General features: G+C 36.8%; 1 protein-coding gene across 1 annotated transcript in view; it reads left to right on the forward strand.

The window, feature by feature from the left end:
• Nucleotides 1-26614, forward strand: part of THSD4 (thrombospondin type 1 domain containing 4) — a 246778-nt gene that overhangs the window by 77808 nt on the left and 142356 nt on the right. Inside the window, exon 8 of the mRNA XM_053461868.1 lies at nucleotides 26067-26203. Coding sequence (XP_053317843.1) covers nucleotides 26067-26203 — 137 coding nt within the window. The remainder of the gene's footprint in view (nucleotides 1-26066; nucleotides 26204-26614) is intronic.

The raw sequence follows: 26614 nt of genomic DNA on the forward strand, positions 1-26614 counted from the left end.
GAGCAGTGTGAGGGGTGAAAACTCCGCCCCCTCGCACTGACCTTTCACCCCTCACGCTGCTCCAATCACTATGCGGCCATCAGATTGCTGGGAATGTAATCTGAACGGCCGGTGCGTGCTGATGCCGCCGGCCGCCTCTGCTTTAATACTTTTTTTTTTACTTTATATGGCGAGCCGATCCAGCTTACCATATAAATTAAAAAAAAAAAAAGTGTTAAAGTAGCTCCGGCCGGCGGCATCAGCACGCACCGGCCGTTTAGATTACATTCCCAGCAATCTGATGGCCGCATAGTGATGGGAGCCGCGTGAGGTAGAAGCTCCGCCCCCTCGCTGCAGCACCGGATGTCAGGTCAGTGGCATCCTGTCAGCATAGAGAACAGTGTGCAGCTACCAGGAAGTCAAGAGAAGTAGAAGGTGAGTAAAATAATGTATTTTTTGTACTGTATAATGTTTTTTGTATTTGTTAAAAACCAAAAAAATCGGCATGTGTGTGTCTGTAAGTGTCCCCCCCTATATGCCACTCTGCCTCCAGAAATGCCTTATATCCCACTATATGCCACTCTGTCCCATGACATGCCTTTTGACCCCTATATGGCAGAGTGGCATATAGGGGGTTAGAAGGCATATCATGGGAGAGAGTGGCATATAGGAGGTATACGGCATTTCTGGAGGCAGAGTGGCATATAGGGGGTTAGAAGGCATATCATGGGACAGAGTGGCATATAGGGGGTATACGGCATTTCTGGAGGCAGAGTGGCATATAGGGGGTTAGAAGGCATATCAGGGGGCAGAGTGGCAAGCCTGGGGGCAGATGTGCATAACTCGGGGGTAGGTTGTCAAATGAAAGGAAATAAAAACCAAACATGTCTCAATCATAGCTTTTGTTAAATATGGAAAAAAATAGTCTACATGAATTAATAAAGAAATAAAAGTTTCTTACCAGAATATGGTGAAGAATAATGTGATCAGTGTTTTGTTCCACTGAATAAAATGGAACTTTTTCATCTAAAAATGTTCGCAGTAGTAAATGTTTTGATCCCATTCTGTGTAATGTATTTCATTTATTAGGGCCTTTTAACACTTTTGCTTTCTGGCATTTTAATACAAATAATGAGATAAAAAGAATGGCACATACTGTGACTCGGGTGTGTATAAGGGGTGCGTGTGGGTATAAGAGCGCGACCGTGAGATAAACTATATGGGGCTGCTCTCCAAATTTTTCCAGGGCTGCTTTTCAGTCCCAGTCCGGCCCTGGATATGTGCTGTTATTTTTTTTACATAATGATAAAATGTGTTATAAATACTTTAGTGCTGGATTTCAGGAGGCTTTATCTGAGATAAGACAGCTAACCATTTTAGTAAACATTATATAACCATGACATTGATGGTTAGTGTATAGAGTATGTAAGACTTCACACACTAGAAGGGTTAATTTTGTTTTATTTTAGCTTGTTGATTGTCTGATTAAATAGCCTTCCCACATTTTTAATCCGGCCATATAAATAAGTCATTTTATTTTCCTTACTGCTGTGCTTGCAGATGTGATAAGAAGGGCACATGTAAAGGCACAAGGATAAAGATCGTTCTTATACACTGCGTGACAGGAAGTGATACTGATTTTATAAAGAAAGGATGTGTGTCCACCCAAAAGCCTAATCTGTTCACACAGATAAAATTGTGATTTATGTTGTGGTCTTTACTTAAGGCTAAACAAAAAAAACATTGAGATTAATATATGTGTGTGTGTGTGTGTGTGTGTGTGTGTGTGTGTGTGTGTGTGTATATATATATATGCTGATTTATTACAGGTATGGTATATAAGGAACAAAAATATATCCCCAAGCCCAGGACAATGATGTCCTTCAGTTCTTACCACTGCAAACATGTAAAGGAACATGGCAACTTGTCTTGGTAACACTTGTGGAAATATATATTGTGACAAACCCTATAGCATGAGGGCCATACATGTCACTTTTAGGGGTTCTAAGCACAGTCCTCTAGGGCAATCAGAGTCAGGAACAGCAGCTTTGAACAAAACAGTGCTTTATTTTAACCGCTTAAACCCCAAAAACCAAATCAGAAAAAGAAAACCTAGCTCCCAATTGGAGCCCTCTCTAACTGAGCTATGCTGGTCCAGACTGACCAGCCTAATCACTCACTACCTCAACCTCCCAGCCAGACCCAGCTATGCCAGCCTCTGGAAAACCTCCCCCAGACAGCACACAAAATGTCCAGGCAGGTATTGCCTCACTTGGCTCAGGGATGATCTTGTTCAGGGCCTCTCCTTGCCCTGGGAGCACAGGGAACTTCCTCTTCCCCCAACAGTCTCCTGAGTATCAGGCTCCAGGGGTTTTTAATGTCCAGCACCTGTGCCTGATGCCGGCCCCATAGGAATCCCGGACCGGATCCTGTGGACTTCTTGCCTCCTGGAAAACCCGGCATGGAATTTCCACAGCATGGGGAAACGGAGCATTGGCCCACCCTGCTCTCCAATTGCTGTCACATAATATATATATATATATATATATAATGCTGTATTCTGTCTCTTATATTTTACAATATGTTTTCAGTGTTACTGGTTACTGTACACACAATGCTATACTTACATCATAGGTCAGCTCCCAGGCAAGGATGTTTTTGGGGTGACAATCTGTGGTGGTGTGATGCTATGTTTTAGGCAGGTGTGTGAAAAGTAAGAATGCTTTCAAATGTTACTAGTTTCATTTTTTTTAATTTAACAAAATGCAAAGTGAGTGAACAGAAGACAAACCTAAATCAAATCAATATTTGGCGTGACCACTCTGCCTTCAAAACAGCATCAGTTCAGGGATTTTTGAGGCAAATAGTTAGGTGTATGACTAAACAGTTATACCAGTAGGTGCTAATGTATCATGTAATATGTAGATTGAAAAACAATCATTAACTGAAGCAGGACAGCTGTGTAAGAGAGACTTGTTAAGGAACAGCTAAATTCACTAAAAAGGCAAGGTTGCTGAATACAGATTAATGTCAAAAGTCATATACTATGGCACGACTGACCACAGCAACAAGGCACACGGTACTTATACTGCATCAGCAAGGTCTGTCTTATTTTTTATATAAACCATTCCGAAGTAGATTTACTTTGATGTTTAGGGTCATTTTGCTACTGCATTATACAACTTCTACCAAGCATTAGCTGGCAGACAACGTTTTGCATATCTAGGGTTTCTTTTTGACCTCATTGAGCATTCTAAATTGTGCCCTTGGAGTCATCTTGGCTGCGCGCCCACTTCTAGGGAGAGTAGCCACAGTAGTATATTGTCTCCATTTATAAACAATTTTTCTAACTGATGAATATGTAAACCCTTTGCGACCCTATCCATCTTTATGAAAATCAACAATTCTTGATTGCATGTCTACAGAGATTTCTTTTTGTGAGACATGGTTCTCATCAGCAACTGCTTCTTGAGAATAGTAAACTCAAAATAATTGAAGTTTTCATTTATTACCTAGGGGTTCACATACTTTTTTCCATCCCACACTGTGAATTCTGGTAATTTCAAATAGTTCACTTACTTTATATTGCCACTGTGTGTATATATATGTATGTATGTATATTTAAAGTATAATATATATATATTCAATCAATTGCCTCGGGTCTACCCCTTTCATAGTTGTGCAATGTAGTGGATCTCTACACGGTTTTGCTTATTATATCTCATGATATTTTGTAATGATTTCCTGTTTTCATTAGTTTTTCAGTGAAGTTTCCAGCTTCATGCCTCCTCTCTTAATCGAGTAGATATGAATGATTTGTGGGTTTTTCCATTGATTCAAGTCTCTGGGGAGCCTGGGCATATTAAAATCTGGATTTGTTTAACACTTCAAAAGCTAGAGGAGATAGGTCTGTAAAATAGCGTATTTAATGGATTTTCTCAGGAACACTAGTGAGCACTACTTTTAAAAATAATTTAATATAAAGAAAATATACCGTCATATACCTCATTATATAAACGTATTGAAAAGTTTATGTCCATGGCTACAAGAAGTACATGGACAGGAAATGCATTAGAGCCTGTAATTGTATGCCAGTACTGCATCAGTCAGTTCTAGGGTCTGTACTATCCATCTATTACTGCTCTAGTGGTAAACTAGTGGTAAACGCTGTCTATCAGATTGCATTCAGAATGGCCCAATGGCCCAAAGACGCTACTTGGGTGAGATTGTGAGAGATGATGTAAAAAAACAAACAAAATACAAACAAAAATTCATACCTTTATGCTTAGTTTGTTTTGTTGGGGGAAAATTCATAAAAATTTCATTGAAATTGAAACTTGTATGAAGTCTGAGTTTCTGGTTATGCTAATAGACTGTAAGCTCGCAAGAGCAGTTCACTCTTCTTGTGTCTTATGTGTGCTCATGTTAATGGTCCTTTTGTAGATCACTAATTCAGTGTGATTCAGCGTGTTGAATCCTTTGGGGTCTTTTCTAAACATTCACCTTTGCATTGCATTTTTTTTTGCTGATGTATGTGAACCTTTAAAATTGTTAACTGTAACATTTAATACAAAACCTAAAAATGAAATCTGCAGGTCCTGCAATTGTTTCTCAACTTTGCCTTGTCTACTGAAGGTATTGGTATATATGAGTAAAAACCTGAGCAGTTAGCATCAATCCTGCAATATTAATAATGCCAGCCTGTGTCCTGGGATTGTAATGGCACCTTCTAGTTTTAACCCTTTTTCCCCATACTGGATTTTATTTCGGTGTATGTGCAAATAGTTCATATAAATGTTTTTTAAATTCACATTTGGTGGGGAAAGTTGGAAAACTTGTTGAGATCCTTGTTTTTTTTCATGCTAGTTTCAGCACAGCAATATGTTTGTCCACTTTCAAATAAGTTTGGATTTTAAGCTTTCAGTTTGAATGGAAACTGAAAAATAACTTGGTTTTTTTAAATAAGCCACTTTGAAACCTCTTCAAGAAAAAATGATAACTTTTTTTTTTAAACCTATAAATCTAGTATTGTATATCATTATCTTTGTGGAAACTCTTCTTCCAAATTTTAAATATTCATTGGAAATAACTAGCTATTGGCAATGACTGAATTAGCTGGAAACAGCCATCTCCTCACATTAATCAGTAGAGATTAATTTTAATTTCTAAAAACAGTTCCATTTCCCCTTACATAACTCATAGCATTTTAGTTGTTGACAGTATAATCTAATAAAAAAACTATATATCTTGTGTATCTGGCACAGCTGGAAAGGCCCCAAGGAATGTTACCAAAAAAAGTTCAACTCCCAGATTTCCTAGTCATCATATTGATGGGGACATGATAGTATAATTAATTTAGGAGTTATAAAACATTTTGGAGAGCTGTATTTTGGCTACCTCCTTTACTGAAGGTCTCATAGATAAACTAAGGAAATATTTTCTCTTGGCCCCATGCATGTAGTGTCCTGATTTTAATATTTTGAACTACTACTAGTAGATTTTTTCCTTTATTTACCAGGTACATAAATACCTCTTATAACTTAAACCATTTACATTTTTTTTTTTTTTTTTTTTTTTTTTTACTTCTTGTATTTGTTATCTATACAGTCCATGGAGAGCATGGAAAAAACTAAGCTTTTGTGTTGTCATGTAAAATATATTTTGATTGTGGATTAGCCTGCTATTACTTTAGTAGGCATTCTTTACTTGGCTCCACAAATAACTGCTGAAGATGCTGCAGCTCTGAAGCACTCTCTGAGTTTCACACAACTTTTGGCTTCGAGAAGCAACCATGCACTGGCAAGAAAGTGCTCCTGTTGAAATCAGTGTGAGCACCTTTTGCAAATGCATTGAGGAGGTTCTCATTAGACCCCCTGTAAATCTCACACAAGTTAGGGCTTGGTTGGCGGTGACTATGTGTGCACATTGGTGCGTTCAGCCAAAGAAGCCAAGAATCTGGGGCCAGGGAAAAGCATGATTAGTATAGCAAGGATTCTAATGAGTCTCTCTATGCATTTGCATGTATGTTACAAGAGGGCATATGACAACTGGAATATACTTTTAAATACTAAACCCACCATAGAAAGAGGTCATAATATGTTCTTATTATTGTAGAATGGAGATACATGTAGATGCATTCATGGTTTATTTACTTTGGAATCATTGTAACTAATGCTAAATTTTATATGTATCAAAGCAAGCATTATTCTTTGTATCTGTTTTCTTTATTTGCAGACTGCCTGGGGTACACAAAAAAAGAATAACACTTAGAAAACAGTAACAAATGCCAAAGCAACCATTCTTCACCACAAACACTTCCACAAAGCATAATAGTAGCAAACACTGCAGTATTCTTTCGAAGGTTCTTAAAACATTCTCAGATTTGTTGGGAAAACAAACATTTCAAAGCACCAATGTCAGGCATTTAGTATATGTGCTTCTGTAGGAATATTATGTTTTGCATTTTAGGTGCATGTTTGTATGTGTATTTTAGTAGGGTGAGGATGACATGAGTTGTAGTTGATAGTATTGCCCATTGTCAACTATAACAATTACACGTTAAATGTTATTACATTATTACCAGTAACAGTTGCCTTTCTACCACAAAATATTCTAATACATATTTAAACACTTTGTAAACATTGTCCAAATTTAAACTGTATATTACACTCACATACATATACAGAATATAGATTAAAATCTACCAAAAAAATAAAAAATAATAATAATAATAATATATATATATATATATATATATTAAATTACCCAAGCTCTGAGTAATTTGGGGTAGTTTTATAAATAAACCTTTTTATCACTTTTTTTCTTAATATTAAAGGCTGCTGACACATATAAAGGTGCCATACAAGCAGGCAGAGTGTTAAGGAGCAGCTGTGACCAGGTGCAAATAGCACAAAGGTCAATATGGAGGGATGCATGTACTAAATTAATATAACGTTATTGTTTATACAAGGAAAATTACACATCTCCAACATCTACCTATGTGTGTATTCGCTGTAGGTGTGAGTGTTATTAGTAAGGAGAGTTTAATCACCAACATAAGTTAATATAGGCTCATTTATAATGTCCTTAACACACATAATAGAGCAGAAAAAATGCAGACAATTCAAACCATGTAATAAATAATGTCATTTTACTACAAAATATCAGGATCATGCAATAACATGTTTTATAATGTCGGAAAAATGACTCATTTGGGGAGGCAGAATATTTAACTTGTCACATTAGAATTTCAATCAAGCATATTTCTTTGATGCTAGCTTCTACAGGCATTAACTATATTTTTAAAATATATAAATCATGAACACTTCAAATGCTTCCTTTTAATAAAAGGCCACATTCATTTTCAGCAAACTTAGCACTGGAAGAAGCCACTTTTTGGAATGGCCTTAAAGGAAATTTGCAATTGAAGGTGTGTTACTGTTAAATTTAGTGCAGACATGTGGAGACATTCTTCCCGGTAAGGAAATCCCGTTGGCAGGCTCGGACTGGCCATCTGGCATACCAGGCAAATGCTCGTTGGCCATCAATTCTCCATAATTACCAATCTGCCGCTCCTGCGGGACAGTTTTATAGATGAACCATAGTTTCTTGCTTTTTTCTCAATTACAAAGGGTGCTGCATTACATAGCCCATGGCTGGATATGTGGCCTTAAAGTGCCAAGGCCACCTCATCATCTCCAGTCCTAGCTTGGCCAGGGCTCCATTCTAATGCATGTATCAACATGGTGTTTATTAAGTGCAGGGCACTCTTACAAGCAGGGGCTGTGTGTGTTCTTTGGACATGTTTGTCGTACAACAAACTCATTTCTAGAAGGAATTATACTATCTCCGGTTCTCAAGAACATGCACTGTACATAAATGCAGAAAGACTGGTAGATTGGAGTAAGATGGAAACATTTTTGCCATCCGGTATTTGTCAGCACAAATGGGTAAAACTAGCAGACCATGGTTAAGGTAAATCCCCCACTCCGGAGAGTTTCAAACTTTAACTCGCTTGTGCCATTACAGAAATGAAAATCACTATAAGCGTAACAAAATACCTCTGCACACAAGGGCACTCTAGAACTAAAATGTGAGGAAACTTCCCTCTGAACATGGAAAGCAAGAAATCCAGACACTCAAATGTGTCTCTCCCAAACCAATATTCTCATTATAAAAAAATGTAAACATTGCAAATTATAAGTATCATATCATTTGATACACATATCATAAAATGATGATATTTGATATGATAACATTGCTGAACCATTCAACCTTAAACAAAGCATCAGAACAACATGAATACAACATGCCAAATGTTTATATTATAAAATATTGGGTTTGCCAAAACTGCCGGGCAGTTTTCCCAAAAGCTAAGGTTCTCCTTACCAGTTTGTTAAACACAACACATACATCCCCTCCCCTCTAATAATTTATGTAAATGGTTGACTATTAATGGGTTAAATTAGGTGTCTTGAAAGTAGCAATTGAAGCTCAGCTATTCTTGCTGAGAAATTCTTATAAATTTGATGTGAGTTGAAACCACAACTGTTGTTCAGATCCTTCTGCCATGCCCTTCTTCAGTGAATAAACTCCAATTATGTCATTCAAATGGAGCCCTGTAAGGATGTCCCTGAAAGGACCTGGGCTGACAGATTGACATGGCCCAGAGACAAGGCTCGCTTTTATAGCATCCTAGACAATCTCACTAGTGCTCCTGTCCTGGATGCACGTTTTTTTTCATCACATCTCTTTCCCCACTAACTTTATATATTTAACTAGATAATCAACCCTTAACTCTATTTTAAGAAAGAGTTCTATTTTGAATTAATTTCTGAAAAATGGGTCTCTGGTTTAATATTATAGTCATTTCCAAAATGATACATTAAATAGGACAAGCAATTTGTCCAATAGTTCTGTGTATTTATCATAATTAGCAACTATAAATAGCAGTCAGTCACATGACAACATAATGACCTCACTGAAGCTTACAACAGAAGCTGGAACCTTTTCAACCTTAATGGTCTTTGAAATTACATAAATCTCACGAAATCAGCCATGAATGGAAAAGAGAACGATTTCGTTTTAAACTGTTCTTCTCAGATCTTTGTAAGGTTTCCCCAGTGTTTTGGTTGTCAATAGAATTCTAATTAATCTGGAAATGGCAACAGAAGCTTACATATGGAAAAACAAATGTAGGTGATCACTCTGAAACACCGTCTTTGCTCTTACCTACTGAAAAAGGTCACTGTTTCCAATGAATTTGGTGATCACATCTGGTTTTTATTGTGTGTGTCTGCAGTACTTTATTAGAAGTATTAAAGGCTGAGTTAAAATGTTCATTCACCAGCTTTGGTATTTGGCACACAGGCAAATCTTTAATATAAAAAAAATGCTCAAGGATGTCGTTGCCAATATGAAGAAGGAAAAAAAAAACACATTGTAGAGTGGGGTTATACCTGGATTTTTTTATTGCCACCTGTCTGACGTGCCCTGTTTTATGTATGTCTTAATTTTCCATTAGATTACTAAGTAAAAGGGAGTGTCTGGGTAAAATGATTTGGACTGCATCCCCAACCCCTTGTGACATTAGTCACGACTGTATATACAAGAGTTCATTGCAACATCTGGCACTTATAAATGCATTGACTAAATAACTTCGTTTAAATGTGTTTAGCTTTGAGAGCATCTCTACTAACACAGCTTTATAAGTGAATGTTACAATTGACTGTTTTTACCCCATTATTCATACAGCCTTGGTTCCAGAGATGTTGGAAGCTATGTTTTGTGATACTTTCTGTTTACTAGTTGTTGGGTCACCCTGTTTCCTGGATCTGGCGTGCCCTTAGCATGTATAAACTGATATATAGTAACTAAACCCACGGAACATATGCTTTAATATAAACTTATTTGGGGTTGCGGGTATTTGCTTATGCGTGAAAATATGCAACTGTGTACATTAAAAAGAATAGTGGCTTTTTATTCATTTCCTGGTTACATTTGGACATACATTTCAGGGAATAGGTAAAATAATAGGGTTTCATCTGTATTAAACTCCAAAATAAAAATGCACTTGGCGGAGTAAATATAGTATATATGTGTGCTAATGTAAATTATAACACTTTCGATATGATTTAGTATGAGATGTGTAGATTTATAATGCTGAAACAATAACTTGAGTAGGTCTGAAAGTTTTATTGTTCTCCTGTCAAGCCTGTAGTCAATTTAAAATCAGAAAAATAATAAAGCGTAGCTCTATAGACCCATAGATTAGCATGTTTTATATACACATTTAATGTTATGGTGTGGCGGAATGGGAACATACTGATAGCTCATTATGTCATTTCTGGAGAGTTGTTAAAAGGACCATTGTTCTATTCTCAGTAGATTAAAGAAAAGGTCAAACCCTAGGAACATAAATGTTGTCTGTCATTTTCTCCATTATATACAGATTACATTGTCTGAAATTATAGGAACTAAGTCTTGTGCTCTGTATGTCGGGGCATCTACCAGGATCTCCCCAAATCACTCGAAGAAAAATAGCGTAAGATTTGAACAGTTTCCGTTTCCCATATGAAGTGTTCATTTGGGGAATAAAATGCATTTTGTAAATTCACAAGGTGGAATCTATTAATTTAGTCATTAAAGTCATTCGAAGGGTAAGTAAAAGAAGGTATTCTCTTGAATGTCTATGGCATTTAACACTTTACACAAAAATTCAATACTCCCTTTGGGGACGTTAAAAACGGCTCTTTCCTGCTCGCTAAATGAGATTTTTAGTTTCTGGTTATGGAGCTGCATGTCATTGGCAGCACATGGTATGCAGGTATTTATACTGCATGCTATTTTGACATATTTTATAAGGATAAAGAATAATAACGTATTTTCATTAGCATTTAAAGTATCATAATTATTTAAAACCGCTTATAGCTCTTGGGAATATGCTGGTATCGTTTTAATAAAGGATGACAACCGTTAACTCAGATGTTTCTCTTTAAAGGATAAATGAGTTAAAATGTACTGAATACAGATGTCGGCACTTGTAAAATAAAAGCTTGATAAAGGTATAGAGTTGTACCATGTTAGCTGTAGAAAAAGAAAGGTCGTCTTTACCAAATTTAAAATAAAAGCTTCAATGGAGGCTATGCTGATCAAAGCACAAACCTCCGAGGCATAAATGGGATGGTTACCAAAGAGAATTCTGATCTCTCCAACCAGCGCATTGAGATGTGGCCCACAAGGGAGCCAGATTGCCCCAAAGAGTGGACCGCACCTGTTAAAGTTGCACAGAGGCTGCCCTATTGCATAGCTGCTGCCCTATTGCATAGCTGCTGCCCTAGGGCATAGGCCAGAATATGCCTGATATGTTGCCTAAATATACTGTTTAAGCAACTGTGTTGATCTAAATAGTTGCATTATCAGTATAAAAAGCAGTCACAGTTTTCTGAACACCAAGGATGTCAACGTAAATACTGTAAAAAAAAAAAAAAAAAAGAAATAACAATTGAATATTACATGAATAATATGGTGGGGTGGATATCATGGAAATAAAAGTATTGTGGGAGAGCATTGTTTAATGTGACAATAATCCATAATATGAAAAGGAAAATATGATGTTTGAGCCTGCAACAATGTAACGTGAAATCAGGTCCAGAGGACAAAACATATGCCTGGCTGAATGCTTCCTCTAGGGGAATATATTTATAATATGTTAACCTAATTGTATTTATTATTTCATGGTTCAATTACCTTATTCCATTCCATTCGATTTTGTTTTTATGTGTTGATGTAATTGCTAAAACATGTCTTGATCTATTTCAGGACAAACACATCTGAAAGGGTTTAGATCATACACGTAATTGAACTCATCTGCAGTTCTAGAAAGGGAAAGCCATAATGCAGGATGAGTTATTCACATCATTTAAAACTGTGAACTATTGTGCACCATAGGCTGTAATTAAATGTAAAATAATTGTCAATGCTTTTCATCATGGAAAAATATTTCACAGATAAGGTAATTCTTAAATGTGTTTATAGGCTTCTTATTCAACATTAGAGGTCAATAGTTTACTTCTAGGAAACCAGAGATGATTGGTAATGAATATACAGTGAAAGAAAACCCAATTTTCACTTGAAAAAAACACTCCTCAGGATGTATGGAAAAGCCAGTCAACAAACAATGGGGGAGAAAAAAATAAACAATAGTGCAATATTGTTAAATGATACTCAGTGGTTTGTAATGGGAATATAACTCACAAACAAATGAAGTTAATCAAGCCCGTCAAGGATTCAGTAAAAGTGTCTTTGATGGCTTCTTTAAAATCTGTGAAGAGTAAGAGCCACAATAGTGCAGTATCTTCATATAATGAAAAAGAAAAATAGAAATGCACTTACAAATAACTTTGGTACTACAGCAGTGTTGCGCAAGCTCGCTCATTAAATAAAAGAGTCCAAAATGATATCTGTAAATGTCCAACGATTCTGTAGTTCTTCTCAACGCGTTTTGCCAATCAGTCTATGGCTTCCTCAGGAGAATCAAATAGGAGCTCCTACATTTACATCTATTGGAATTACAGTTACAGTAAATTGTTTAACGTTGCTGAATATTGTGTATTTGTTATAAATTGCATACATAACTGCATTTACAAATAACAAAGTGAACTAAAAGTCACAGTGAAAGCCTGCTCTCTTCACATACATACAGCCAAGTACCCCAAGTAATTATGCTGCTCAGACAATAAAACATTTTCAATTCACACCGTGCCGTGACGCCACCAATCACCCAGCAGCATATTATGCTGGTATTCTACTTACGCTTCACCTGTTTCTCACAAGTATATTTCTTTTTTTGCTGATCTGCAGGCATTGCACATCCTAAATAGCCGTTATGGAAATATGTATTACACCTAAAGATGCCTCATTGCCGTAAGACAGAGATAAGAACACCATCCCTACTATCACTATTGATCAAATTAAATATAAATATATTTACAAATTAAAGTTTCTAGTTTGGCCTTTACATACGTTACCATCTCCATTTAATGGCGATATCAGCAGTTACAATGGCAGTTAAGTAACCCAGTTTACAGAATCACAACTCAAAAGCCATGTTGACTGAAGAGAATAGAGGCATTCCACCGAGTATACCAAATATTTGTATTCTATTCTGATGCACAGGGCTGTAACACTGATTGCAAGCATATGTTCAGCTGTGACTCATACACTCCTGTGCCTTATACTTTGTATTTAACCTTTATTCCCAAACCTCCAGAAAATCCAAGCTTTCACATGTTTCAGCTCAAGCGCCATTCAGAACAGGTCTATGTTGTCATGCTATTGTTACAAATAGACAGCTTGACATGCATTTGTGTTATATTCTCTATGAGAGAACGTTTTCTATTTTTGAACAAGCCAGAAATGTAAGAAATGGCAGCAAGTGAATATGCTGTGGCCTAAAACCCATTCACTAACTTCTATGGGCTCTGGCCAGTAGACTACTTTGCCTCGTGGTTCATCTTGCTATATGCAGCTCTCCAGTTAATGTTAAAATACGACCCCATGATCCTAAGCCTGCTTAGGGGAAGGGCTGTATACAATTTTAAATTATATCCACAAAAAAAAAAAAAAAACTAAGCTTATTTTGCCAAAAATAAATAAAGGCTTTATGGTTAACAGATCTATTTTGGGTTAATATTTCGACAGCAAGTAGGTTAAACTATGTATTTTTATTGTATCCTATCTGCAAAATTTCACATACTATGCAAAGTTTTTTATTTTTAGACTTTGATGATGTCATTAAAAGTCTTCCCAAGCCAATCTGGCTCATAGGAAAAATAAAAAAAGACCTAATGCTGCCAGTGGGAGATATACATTTGAAGTTAGTTCCAGAGCTAAAACTGAATTAAAATTCCTGGAAAGGATTCGAAACTATCAGTAGGGCAGTAAATGTGGGCATTCAGACAAGAAACAGCACCACACCTCATTATATTCCTATTTAAAATAATCTCCACATAGAAAGGACATTTTTTCTTCATTACCTGTACGTGTACCTCAAAGGCATTTTAAGGTATATGCCTTTACTGGTATATTTTAGACTGTATTTTTAATTTTATTTTTAAGAATGATTTATTATTTTTTATTATTATTTATTAAGTTGTATAGCGGAAACAGTGGGTGATTTTTTTTTTTTAAACAAATTGAATATAATTTGAATTGTATAGGTTGTATTTAGGTTGCTAAAATCTTACAATTGTTATTATTAGTATTATTATTTTTATTTATATATATATATAATGATTAAAAACAAAAATAGATGCAGAAGGATGTATTCATTTCAGCAGGGCCGGCCCAAGACAAAATGCCGCCTGGGGCAAAGTTTAAAATGCCACCCCCCTTATCTACCCTTCCCCCCCCTGTACTTACCTTTCAGCAGTCCTGCGGCGAGTCTCCCTGCTCGGTCTCGGTGCCGGCTTGTAATGCTGAGCGCCGGAAATGACGTCATCTTCCGGCGCTCAACATTACAAGCCGGCACCGAGACAGAGCTAGAGGGCTCGCAGAGGAGAGAGAGAGGGGCGCCGAGCGGGTACTGACAACTTGGTAAGATAAAACCACTCGCCGCCCTTTAGATGATAACCTCATTAAAATAAATCATGAAGTATAAAATGAACTGTGATATTTAAAAGTCATAGTACTTGTATAACTGTATATGTTTCCTTTTTTTGCTTTACTTCTTTTTTACATTTGTTCTTATTTACTGAAAAGCCAACGGAAATGATTGTAAAAATAATTCTACCAATTAATAGAAAATATTAAAAATATGATGATATGATGGCAGATTTTTTATAAGTCAGTAACAAATGTGTTAATGGGGACACTTTTGTATGCATGTTTTGCTTTTGTGTGAAAAATCCCTGGGTGAAATACAGGTTACACTCATCTAGACTCTTTATCCTTATGCCATTACCCTTCACTTATATCGGCAGTTTGTATCATCACACTCTTGCTGTATTTCTCACATATATGATGGTCAGTCAATTGTTGGCGGTATATAAATAAAACATATTTGTTATTATTGTTATTTCCCTTTCCGAGGCAGTTGTTGATCCTGACAACCACTGATAATGTCTGATCAGAGCAAAAATTAGGGCCCATGGCACCATGGCACCTACCAGAAATCTCATCTGTTTCCGAAAAAGGTCCTCCACAGAAATTAGAGCCAAATGTTTATAATTGGAGCTTTAATTGCTTGAGAATGCAAAAACCTAAGTCAGTATTACACATTTCTAACCTTGCAATGATTAATGACAACAACCATTATTATTATAAATAATAGTCATCATTATTATTTACAAAGAATCATATTCTTGAGTGCTGTCCAATGGGAGTTATTTAAAATATTATTTTCAAACACATTATGTTCCCATACTGAACCTATAAGTGGGCTCCACATTTCTAATGTTTAAACAAGCAAATGTGTGTTAGACATCTTTTATCAAAAGCCTAGTATTACGTTATTGTCGACAAATACTCTACAAGACTTTGTTGTCTAAAAGTTATATTAGCTCAATTTCTCACGTCTTTTAATTTTCAGTATGAAATATGTCACTTTCATTTTTACAGGAAAATGCAAAAACAAAAAAAAAGGTTGACATTAATGTCTTTCGGGATATATAATTTAGACTACAGCTGGAAAGTAAATGTTAGATTAAAAACAGCCTGCTTTCTAGGTAATAAAAATAACGTCACGTTGTATGTTAAAGGTATACAGGGTTAAAACCAGGCTAATATATACCAGAAAGAATGATCTTTTTTAATTACATTAAAAGATACATCAGATTATGGTATTAGAATACATATTCCATATATGTGATGACAAATATTAAAGGACCAACTTAATGTTTTTTAATAGGAAAAATCTTAAATTTTCCATGAAATCAGGATGCTATATGACATTCATTTTATGGAGAAATACCCTGTATATTTTAGCTCCTCACATTTAAATGATATCATTATTGTAATATTACATAATCTATTATCCTTCTATAAATATAATGTCGACAAAAAGGACAGGACTTATTCCAATGTTTGTTACTCAACTGCACACAGAGTATGTAAGTACAATTGGGAGGGTAGTTTAACAGCAGCATCTCTGGAATGCCGCTCCATCATGCTGGAAATGCTGCTTACATCTCAGTCAAGAAGGAAAACATAGTTGTGTACAAATATACTCTGATCACCCATAACATTATGGCCATCTGCCTAATATTGTGTAGGTCTCCCTTTTGCCACCAAAATAATGGCCCGTCGAGGTATGGAGTCCACTAGACGTCTAAAGGTGTGCTGTGGTATCTGGCATCAAGATGTTAACAGCGCATCCTTAAGTCCCGGAGGGGCCTCCATGGATGCATCCTGGTGCCATGTGTTCTCCAGGTACATGCAGCTGGCCATCCACGTTATGTAAAAGAGAATGTGATTCATCAGACCAGGCCACCTTTTTTCATTGCACCGTGGTCCAGTTCTTATGCTCACTTGCCCATTGTAGGTGCTTTCGGCAGTGGACAAGGGTCAGCACGGGCATCTACGCAGCCTCATCCGCAACAAACTGCGATGCACTGTGTGATCTGACACATTTCTATCAGAACCAGCATTAGCTTTTTCAGCAATTTGAGGTTCACTTCTTTTCCTTCCTTGGACCACTGCAGACCGAGAACACGCCACAAGAGCTGCAGTTTGGGAGATGCTCTGACAGAGTTGTCTAGCCATCACAATTTGCCCTTTTCATAGTCGCTCAGGTCCTTACACTTTCCTGCTTCTATCGCATCAACTTTTAGATGAAATGTTCACTTGCTGCCTAATATATCCCACCCACTGACTGGTGCCATGATAACAAGATTATCAGTGTTATTCACCTCACCTGTCAGTGCTCATAATGTTATGGCTTTCCTTTTTATGTTATACTAACCATGATAGGTATATAGATAGATCGATCGATCGATAGAGAGGTAGGTAGGTATTCCAATAACTTCTGCACTTCACAGACTCAACATATGATTCACAAACCCTGGTGCTGAATGCCAATTATGTATATAAATACAAATAATATCTCATAGGGATTTCTTCACGTAGTTTATTACATATCGACATTTCAGTCTCAACAGATGCTTTTATCCATTTAAAATAAAAGTCTCTGTTGAGACTGAAACGCAGATGTGTAATAAACCAATTATTTGATTATTTGAATAAATCCCTATGAGTGCTTATTTATTTGGATATATATATATATATATATATATATATATATATATATATATATATATATATATATACACCTTTCATCACAATATTTATATAACAGTCAAGTAAATAAAAAATGTTCCATTATTCCAAACTTGTTTTATTGGATTGTGATACCAGTAATACTTGTAAAACCTTAGTTGTTTAAAAACACTAAGGAGTCTTTCAGTCTGCTTGGGGTTGTTAACATAGTAATTGGTGGTTCACCTCCAAAAATCTATTTTCTGTAAACGAGAGCAAAAGGCAACTTTATATTCCACATGTTAATTTTCAAATTTCATGTAGTGGGCTTTCCACACGCTTGTCCACATCATAAAATGGCACATGGTTCCATCACCAAAAGTCAATAACACAGAGGCAACCACAGGAACTGTGCTGGGAAAGAAGCTGGGAAAGTTCCCAGATGCAGTCTTGATGTAGACCAATAGATTTAACACTTGGCAATAAGTACCTAAGATTATTACATGAACTTTATACACAATCACAATTAAATTAGCATGATCCTTGAAGTGGTCTGAATTATGACTTTTTCTGAATTGTACTACTTCAAATGTAAAATTTTTGTGTATTTCTTGATTTAATAAAAAATTATATCTGCCCCCCGGTAGCATACCTGGGAACTCTCCGGGTATGCCCGGTGATTGCTGGGTGAAGCACCACTTCTCCAGGTCAAGATACGCACTGCTCCCCGCCCATTTTCCCTTTGAATGGGGGTGTTTCCCACTGCCGTCGTCAGGAACTCCCCCAATGCACTCCTGGCTGCGTCCCGCAAGGGAAGGCTCCGGTTAGCCGGAGCCCAGAAGTTCCCAGGTATGCCCAGCAGACATGGTAGAGGCAATTTAAACAAGACCAAATACTGATTGACTTTTACTGATAGTCTTTATATGGGCAGACTAGATTGGATGAATGGTTCTTATTTACCGAAAATTCTATGTTTCTGTTGTCTATGTGACAGAATCTAGTATGGAGTAGGGTTTGTTGGGTTTTCTTTGGTTTATAGGCACTGACTAGATTGGTACACAAGGACATGTGATGGTGGACTCGGGTCTTTGTAGAATTTGCTGCTTGATGTCTTGGTTACTAGTTGTCCTGTTTGTTTTTAATAAATAGTAGTCTTTACATGATTAATAATCTTGACTGAAGTAGTACAGAAACTATTTACTTTTCAGTCAATAGACTTGTGAAGACCTTGCTAAGCTCTCTAGGATGGGTGTGTTATTTGAAAACATCCATTGCTTGAGGATAAGAATTGATATGTTTGCTGAAGTGCAGGGGTATTTGAAAGGCAGACCCAAAATTAACTATTATCAGGGGAACATAGTACACATCATCAATCTCTACTACTGTCTACTATATCACAAAGTCTTTGTTGTTTTTAATGCTGCCCTTTAAAAAATACTGTGACTCTTAAAAAGACAGGGGATATATTAGACACCAGTGCAATAAAACAGGACCTGTATGTGTACTGCATGTTTTCCTGCTTACTTCGTTCTAAAATAAGCATGCATGTTATACCTGAGATTTTAAAAATAAATTAATGAGCGACATATATAGAATCATCCTTTTTCTTTCGTTTCCTCCCAACTATTATCAGCACATAATAGGATACATTGTAAATGAAGATTTATAAATCATATTCTCGTCTGCCAATTTAGTTCCCAAAAATATTCACTCAATTGATGAAGAATGTTTTAGAATTACTCATGCAGATCACATGATTTAAGAGATATGCGGAAGAACTGCAAAGCCTTCAATTGCAGACCAACAACGCAGACTTGTACATTATCAAACAGAAGTTAACAATATATTTGTGCCCGCCATATATGTTAAGCTAGAAAAACATGTGTTTGTAGGGCGGATATCTTGAATTCATAATGGCTACCTACGCAGAAGATAGGGGAGCACTTTATTTGTGCAGAACATTTCATTTTGTATTTAAACTATACATTATAGCGTTCTGGTTACTTGGAGTGATACGCTTGCTACTCCACTGTAGTAACTCTTTTTAACGTATAATCCTTTATTCTAAAATATAAACCTAACAATTGTAAAGTAATTGTAAAAATTGGTTTCTGGCCTTAACATTTGCGTGCAAACTTTAGAATAAGCGTCCGGAAGTTTAGCAGTGACATCTTGTGGCCATTGTGTTGGTTGCTGAAAATGTTTTCTAAGTAAAATGTTAGGGGTGCAATGAAAATCACTGCATTGGATATTAAAATCCATTTCAATTCAATGTTCTGTACTTTACAGCAATTGTAAAAGTGTTCATTAATATTCTCTTGGCCAGGTCAATTCATGAGTTGTGTGCATAAAACACAAATGCAAAACAACACAAATAGCGCAGAATTACACACACAAGTGGATAATGTGTATTTTGTTATATTACCAGTATATATTCCAACTTCAGACACCTTTTGAAGTAAAATGTTCCACAATGATGTGCCCAAATTAAAAGAAATGTAATATGTAATAGAAGTATTATACGTAAACGAAACTTCCATTGCACACAAATTGTAATGCTTCGCAAGTGTCCCATGTAATAATTCTGGTATTTAGTGGAGAGATCCTATAGTTGTTTAATTTGTAATTGTTTGTACATTTTGTATTGTACATTTTTATAGGGCACAATATGGTATTAAAATAGTGAAGAATTGAAATTAACAATAACATTAAAAATGACAATATACAGAACTGATGATAATATTTATAGATGTTAAGGCACACTAGTACAGAATGACAGATTATTATTATTATTATTATTATTATTTATTGTTTTATATAGCGCCATCAAATTCCATAGCACTGTACAATGGGTAGACAGGACATAACAAGTAGTATGTAATATTACAAATTGACTTACGGAGACAACAGGTGAGGAGGGCCCTGCTCAAATGAGTTTACAATCTAGAGGGATTTAGGGTGTATTACACAATAGGTAAAAGTGCCGTTGTTAGGGATAGACCAGTCCCACTAGTATTGCAGGAGAGGGACTAGGAGAGGTGAGCTAAAGGAATATGGGAGGGCGTTAGTGTTCTACATTGTAAGCATCCTTAAAGAAGTGGGTCTTGAGGGATTTTTTTAAGGAATAAAGGCAGGGGGAGAGACGGATAGACCGGGGGAGGGCATTCTAGAGGATAGGGGCAGCCCTTGAGAAATCTTGTTAGCGGACATGAGATCTAGAAATCAGAGGAGAGGATAGAAGGAGATCATTGGATGAGCGGAGAGACCGGATAGGAGTGTATTTAGAGATGAGTGATGAGATATAGGTGGGGGAACCGCTGTGAAGGGTTTAAAGATGGAGCAGAGAGTTTTTAGAGACAGACTGGATATTGGGTGTGAACGAAAGGTCGGAGTCAAGGGTGACACCAAGACACCGTGCATGAGTAGACGGGGAGATGATAGCACCATTAACATTGAGGGAGATAGATGGGGGAATCATAGCAGGGAGGGAGGGAAGATGAGGAGTTCAGTTTTGGAGAGATGAAGTTTCAAGAAACGTGCAGACATCCAGGTAGAGACAGATGCAAGGCAGTTAGTTACACGATCTAAGACAGAGGGAGAGAGATCAGGGGAGGATAGCTAGATCTGGGTGTCATCAGCATAGAGGTGGTATTGAAAGCCAAAGGATGAGATCAGTTTGCCAAGGGAGGAAGTGTAAAGAGAGAACAGAAGGGGTCCTAAAACTGAGCCTTGGGGTACCCCAACTGAGAGAGGGAGGGGAGGGGAAGTGTTACTGGAGATAGAGATGCTGAAGGTACGATCAGAGAGGTAGGAAGTGAACCAGGAGAGAGCAGTATCATGGAGGCCAATCGTGAAGCATTTGAAGGAGAAGAGGGTGGTCCACAGTGTCAAAAGCTGCAGAAAGGTACAGTAGGATTAGCATGGAGTAGTGGTCCTTGGATTTAGCAGTAAGTAAGTCATTAGTAACTCTAGTAAGGGCAGTCTCAGTAGACTGTTGAGGGCGAAAACCAGATTGAAGAGGGTCAAGCAGGAAGTTGGAGTCTAGAAACGTAGTTAATTGTATATAAACAATTCTTTCAAGAAGCTTGGAGGTGAAAGGAAGCAGAGAGATGGGACGGTAATTGGAGAGATCAGTCGGGTCGAGGGAGGACTTTTTCAAGATAGGAGTAATGATGACCCTGTCCTTGCAAACTTACATATTGAACAAAGCACAAGAAAAGTGATACAACTTAAGTTATTGAGTAGGATCCTTTAAGAATTTCCATCTATTCCTAAATAATAGAAATTGACACAGTAATATGCAGTTTGTGTCCTATGTTAGAAAACCATGTGACCCCTCTAAGTGTCTCCAGAATTGACAACTACAATGGATATCAAAAGTCTACACACCCCTGTTAAAATGTCAGAACTTTTTCCACCTTTAATGTGACCTGTAACGTGGACAATTTAATTACCTGGTTCCATAAGTGTGCACAACTGGGGCTGTGTCTGTGTTCAGAATTAACCAATCACATGTTAAATAGAAGTCATTACACACCTGCCATCATTTAAAGTGACTCTGATTAATCACAAATAAGGTTCAGCTGTTCTAGTAGGATTTACCTGGCATTTGCATAGTTGCATCTCAGAGCAAAAGCCTTGGTCCGCAGAGAGCTTCTAAAGCATCAGAGGGATCTCATTGTTGAAAGATATCAGTCAGGAGAAGGGTACAGAAGAATTTCCAAAGCATTAGATATACCATGGAACACAGTGAAGACAGCCATCATCAAGTGGAGAAAATATGGCACAACAGATGTCCCTCCCAAAATTGATGAAAAGACGAGAAGACAACTGGTCTGGGGGGCTTACAAGAGGCCTACTGCAACATTAAAGGAACTGCAGGAATTTCTGGCAAGTACTGGCTGTGTGCTACATGTGACAACAATCTCCCGTGTTCTTCATATGAATGGGCTATGGGGTAGGGTGGCAAGACGGAAGCCTTTTCTTACAAAGAAAAACACCCAAACCTGGCTGGAGTTTGCAAAAACAAACATCAGGTACCCCAAAAGCATGTGGGAAAATGTGTTATGGTCTGATGAAACCATTGAACTTTTTGGCCATAATTCCAAAAGGTATGTTTGGCGTGAAAACAACACTGCACATCACCCAAAGAACACCATACCCACAGTGAAGCATGGTGGTGGAAGCATCATGCTTTGGGGCTGTTTTTCTTTAGCTGGAACCGGGGCCTTAGTCAGGGTGGAGGGAATTGTGAACGGTTCCAAATACCAGGCAATTTTGGCACAAAACCTTCAGGCGTCCGTTAGGCAGCTGAAGATGAAGTTCACCTTTCAGGATGACAATGACCCAAAGCACACATCCAAATCCACAAAAGCATGGCTTCACCAGAAGAAGATTAACGTTTTGGAATGGCCCAGCCAGAGCCCAGACCTGTATCCCGTTGAACATCTGTGGTGTGATCTGAAGAGGGCTGTGCACAGGAGATGTGGGCAAATATTGCCACGTCAAGATGTGCCATGCTAATACCCAAAAAGACTGATTGCTGTGATAAAATCAAAAGGTGCTTCAACAAGGTATTAGTTTAAGGGTGTGTACACTTATGCAACCAGGTTATTGTGAGCCCCCCCAAACATTTCAGTTTGTTTTGCAAATTGTTCACGTTATATTAAAGGTGAAAAAAGTTTTGACATGATTTATCTTTGTCTCATTCTTTAACATCACAAGAACCTGGCATTTTAACAAGGGTGTGTAGACTTTTTATATCCATTGTAAATTCTAAGCTTTATGTTACCAGTATGCTCTGTGAGTAGCTATTCCTGTATGTTAATCTATAAACACTGTTCAAGCTAATTTAAAACAAACATACTAACATATTATGTGCAGTCCCAAACAGGATACCCAACTATTTTACAGGATAATCGCAGTAAAATACAAAGATGGACGATTGTTGATAACAGTTGGATTATTGGAACAAGCCTCTGTAGAAAACTAATAGCTGCTGTTTTCCAATAATCGCATGCTGTATCTGCTTCTAAATCAGGCACCAAGTCATTGTGGCTTTTTGTGGACATTTAAAAAGAAGATGGATAATTTGACTAGATCAGTGTCATGGCGAATTTGCTTTACTGAACTTGACGGCTTGTGTAGTCAAGCAATACAGCTCTCTGCCCTGGTCACATCTGACAGCTATAACTAAACTATCAGATGTGAAATGTTCCAGGTCTTTTTAAACCGCAAAATGCATTCCAGAGTGAAAACAGATAATTTAATGCTATTTGAGCAGGTTTTCAATCACTATATGTCTTTATATTCTACACTGAGGAAACATGATGAAACACTGCATCATGTAAAGTTTGTTAAGCAGAACAATAACGTAAAATGTTCCAGCTTGGGGAAGTATTGGGCCATTTGACCTATATTTTAACAGAGGTGACTAACGCATGGCTTGAGATTCAATTACTTCTCTAAAATCAAATCCTCAAGCATATAAAGTAAACAACCGCTAAACAACACTACAATGAAAGCTGATGGAAACATTTGCACTTGGGGTGTCTGTAGAAAACAGTGCATGTTAAATTGACACATTAGAAACATTTTCTAGGCTATCAAAGAAGCAGGTCTAGAACGTGTAGACAGCTCTTAACTTAATGCAGCCTAAATACACTGTAACACACAACTTGACCCTTTCATTCCCATTGCAATGCTGACCCCAGATTGTCTAGGCCCAGCATTGCAATGCAATGTAGAATAGTGTCGTTTTTGTAGTGCAAATGTATATAATAAAAAAAAATATTGGCTGGATCAATTTTTTATAAAGTAGAAAAGTGTCAGCATTACAATATCCACTATATATATGTGGCTTACTGTAAGGCTATATTTACCTACTTTACCTCTTGTGTAATACACCCTAAATCCCTCTAGATTGTAAACTCATTTGAGTAGGGCCCTCCTCACCTGTTGTCTCTGTAAGTCAAATTGTTATGTTACATACTACTTGTTGTGTCCTGTCTACCCATTGTACAGCACTATGGAATTTGATGGTGCTATATAAAACAATAAATAATAATAATAATATTTAACATCTTAACTTTACATTTTAGTATGTTATTAAAATGTCAGTAATAATAATACAGAAATAAGAATAATCTGTAAAGAGCATTAGGAGTTCTGTATTAGGAGCATCCAAACTAATTTGAGCGCTCAAGTAGTACAAAGAAAAAGTTAACGACATGTTCATGAGTTAAACCTAGAGAGAAGGGTGAAGATTAATGTCAGATAACAGTTATCAATGGGTAAGGCACAGAGAAACTACTCTTTGCATGCACCAAAGAAATAATGAACATCCAAAGTCTATTTTAATCCCCCTTAATGCCATGCAAGGATAACACTGATCCAAACGTCCTTATTCATTAGTGTTGGTCCGATGGCTACCACATAATTCCAGATGCATTTTAGTGGTTAAGACCAGCTTTTGGATGTCAGAACTGATGTCAGTGCAATAAGAAATGATCCCCCTGATTGTAAGCTTGCGAGCGGGGCTCTCTACTTTCAAAGTTATTATATGCTGACAATAATACTTAAAATGTTTTTCTCCGGGCACAGAGGCCAATACAAACATAATACAAGAGATAATACATTCCAAAACTCAATAGCAACTCATTACCTAGCCTGGTGTTTTCATTCTTTTTAAAAAGCAGAGTGTCTTTGCTGCTAATACAACTTGTAAATCACTTGTTAATTTAAGCCAGGTTCAACTATTGATTCTGCTAACATTAGGCCATTCCACATTGCAGTGTACAGTATTAGCCTTTATGTTATGTGCATACCCCGGCTATGGCCTATTCAGTGTATTGCTTTGGGGAGAAATGAGGGTATTTCAATATATTCAATAAACATATACAAAATGACAATGACCAAAAGTGGTCAAAAGCATCTACAACTGGCAGGTGAGCATACAAACTGGACCAGGGAGCAATGGAAGAAGGTGGCCTGATCTGATTATTCACATTTCCTTTTACATAATGTGGATGGCCTTGTGCGTGTGTGTCACTTACCAGAAGAACACATGGCACTCCTCACAACTTACAGTACTTAAAGGACTTGCTGCTAACATTCTAGTGCCAGATACCAAATCACACATTTAGAGGTCTAGTGGAGTCCATGCCTCGACGGGTCAGGGGTGTTTAGGCGGCAAAGGGGGGAGCTACACAATATTAGGCAGGTGGTCATAATGTTATGGCTGATTAGTGTAAATTAGGTCTTTGTATCAATATTGATCTAGGGAGTAAGGTCAATAGGAATGGGGGGGTTCTTGGCAAACATATATTGTAATTATTACTTTCAAACAATGTGTTTTACTATATACATTATTTATCAGAAGCATAGATGTACTGTTTATATATAATATTTATATTTATATAAATATATATATATATATATATATATATATATATATATATATATATATATACTATGTTAGAAATGCCACCCGTGAAGCTAATAGTTCAGCAACAATATATTAAAAATAAAAGTGGAGAAGATATCTCTCTAGACAGATGTTTGAGAAACCACATTATATTAGGCATGTTGACATGCTAATACTAAATAAAATGATGTGTTAAAATATTTTACCCCAAGTGTGAAATGTATGCACCTGCAATGGTAACCCATTTAGAAGAAGGAATATGCAATGGTTCACATAGGAAGATGACTTTTCCCCCAACATGTTTACATAATAAGGGTTAATATATGTCTTCATATAAAAATATGGAATAAAGGCTACTATATTTACTGCACATAACCTGTACTGACCTTACATTCTTTGTGATCTCTAGACAAAGGTACTTTGAAGTGTGAATTGACATGCAGAGCAATGGGTTACAGATTCTATGTGAGACAAGCCGAAAAGGTAATCGATGGAACACCCTGTGACTTCAATGGAACTGCTGTGTGTGTTTCAGGTCAATGTAAGGTAAGCAAAATAAAATTATATTGGCTGGCTATTATTATGTAATTATGTATTTCAGAAACACTGCTGAATTTTGGTTGTGCAATGTCTTTATTGTATGTCATTTTTGGAAAACCTGCGTCTCTCTTGCTGTTGCTGCCCTATATGTGAATGGCTGGGGTGTTATGTGTTGCTGGATTGATAATTTGTTTATAATTGAGTAATGTTTATTTTATAATTAACACAAACCATGTTTCTCAGCACGATTATTTAGTCACTCGTTACACATTTCTTAAAACCATTTGTGAACACCCAACATTGGAACAGTCTTAAAGTGTATTAAGCAAGGGGACCCGGATGAGAAATACAATTTTGGTACAGCAATATTTAACACTATATTTGCCCTTTCTTGCACCTTTTGAGATTAACAAACAA

This window comes from Spea bombifrons, chromosome 4, assembly GCF_027358695.1.
Source record: "Spea bombifrons isolate aSpeBom1 chromosome 4, aSpeBom1.2.pri, whole genome shotgun sequence".
NCBI classification, from domain to species: domain Eukaryota; kingdom Metazoa; phylum Chordata; class Amphibia; order Anura; family Pelobatidae; genus Spea; species Spea bombifrons.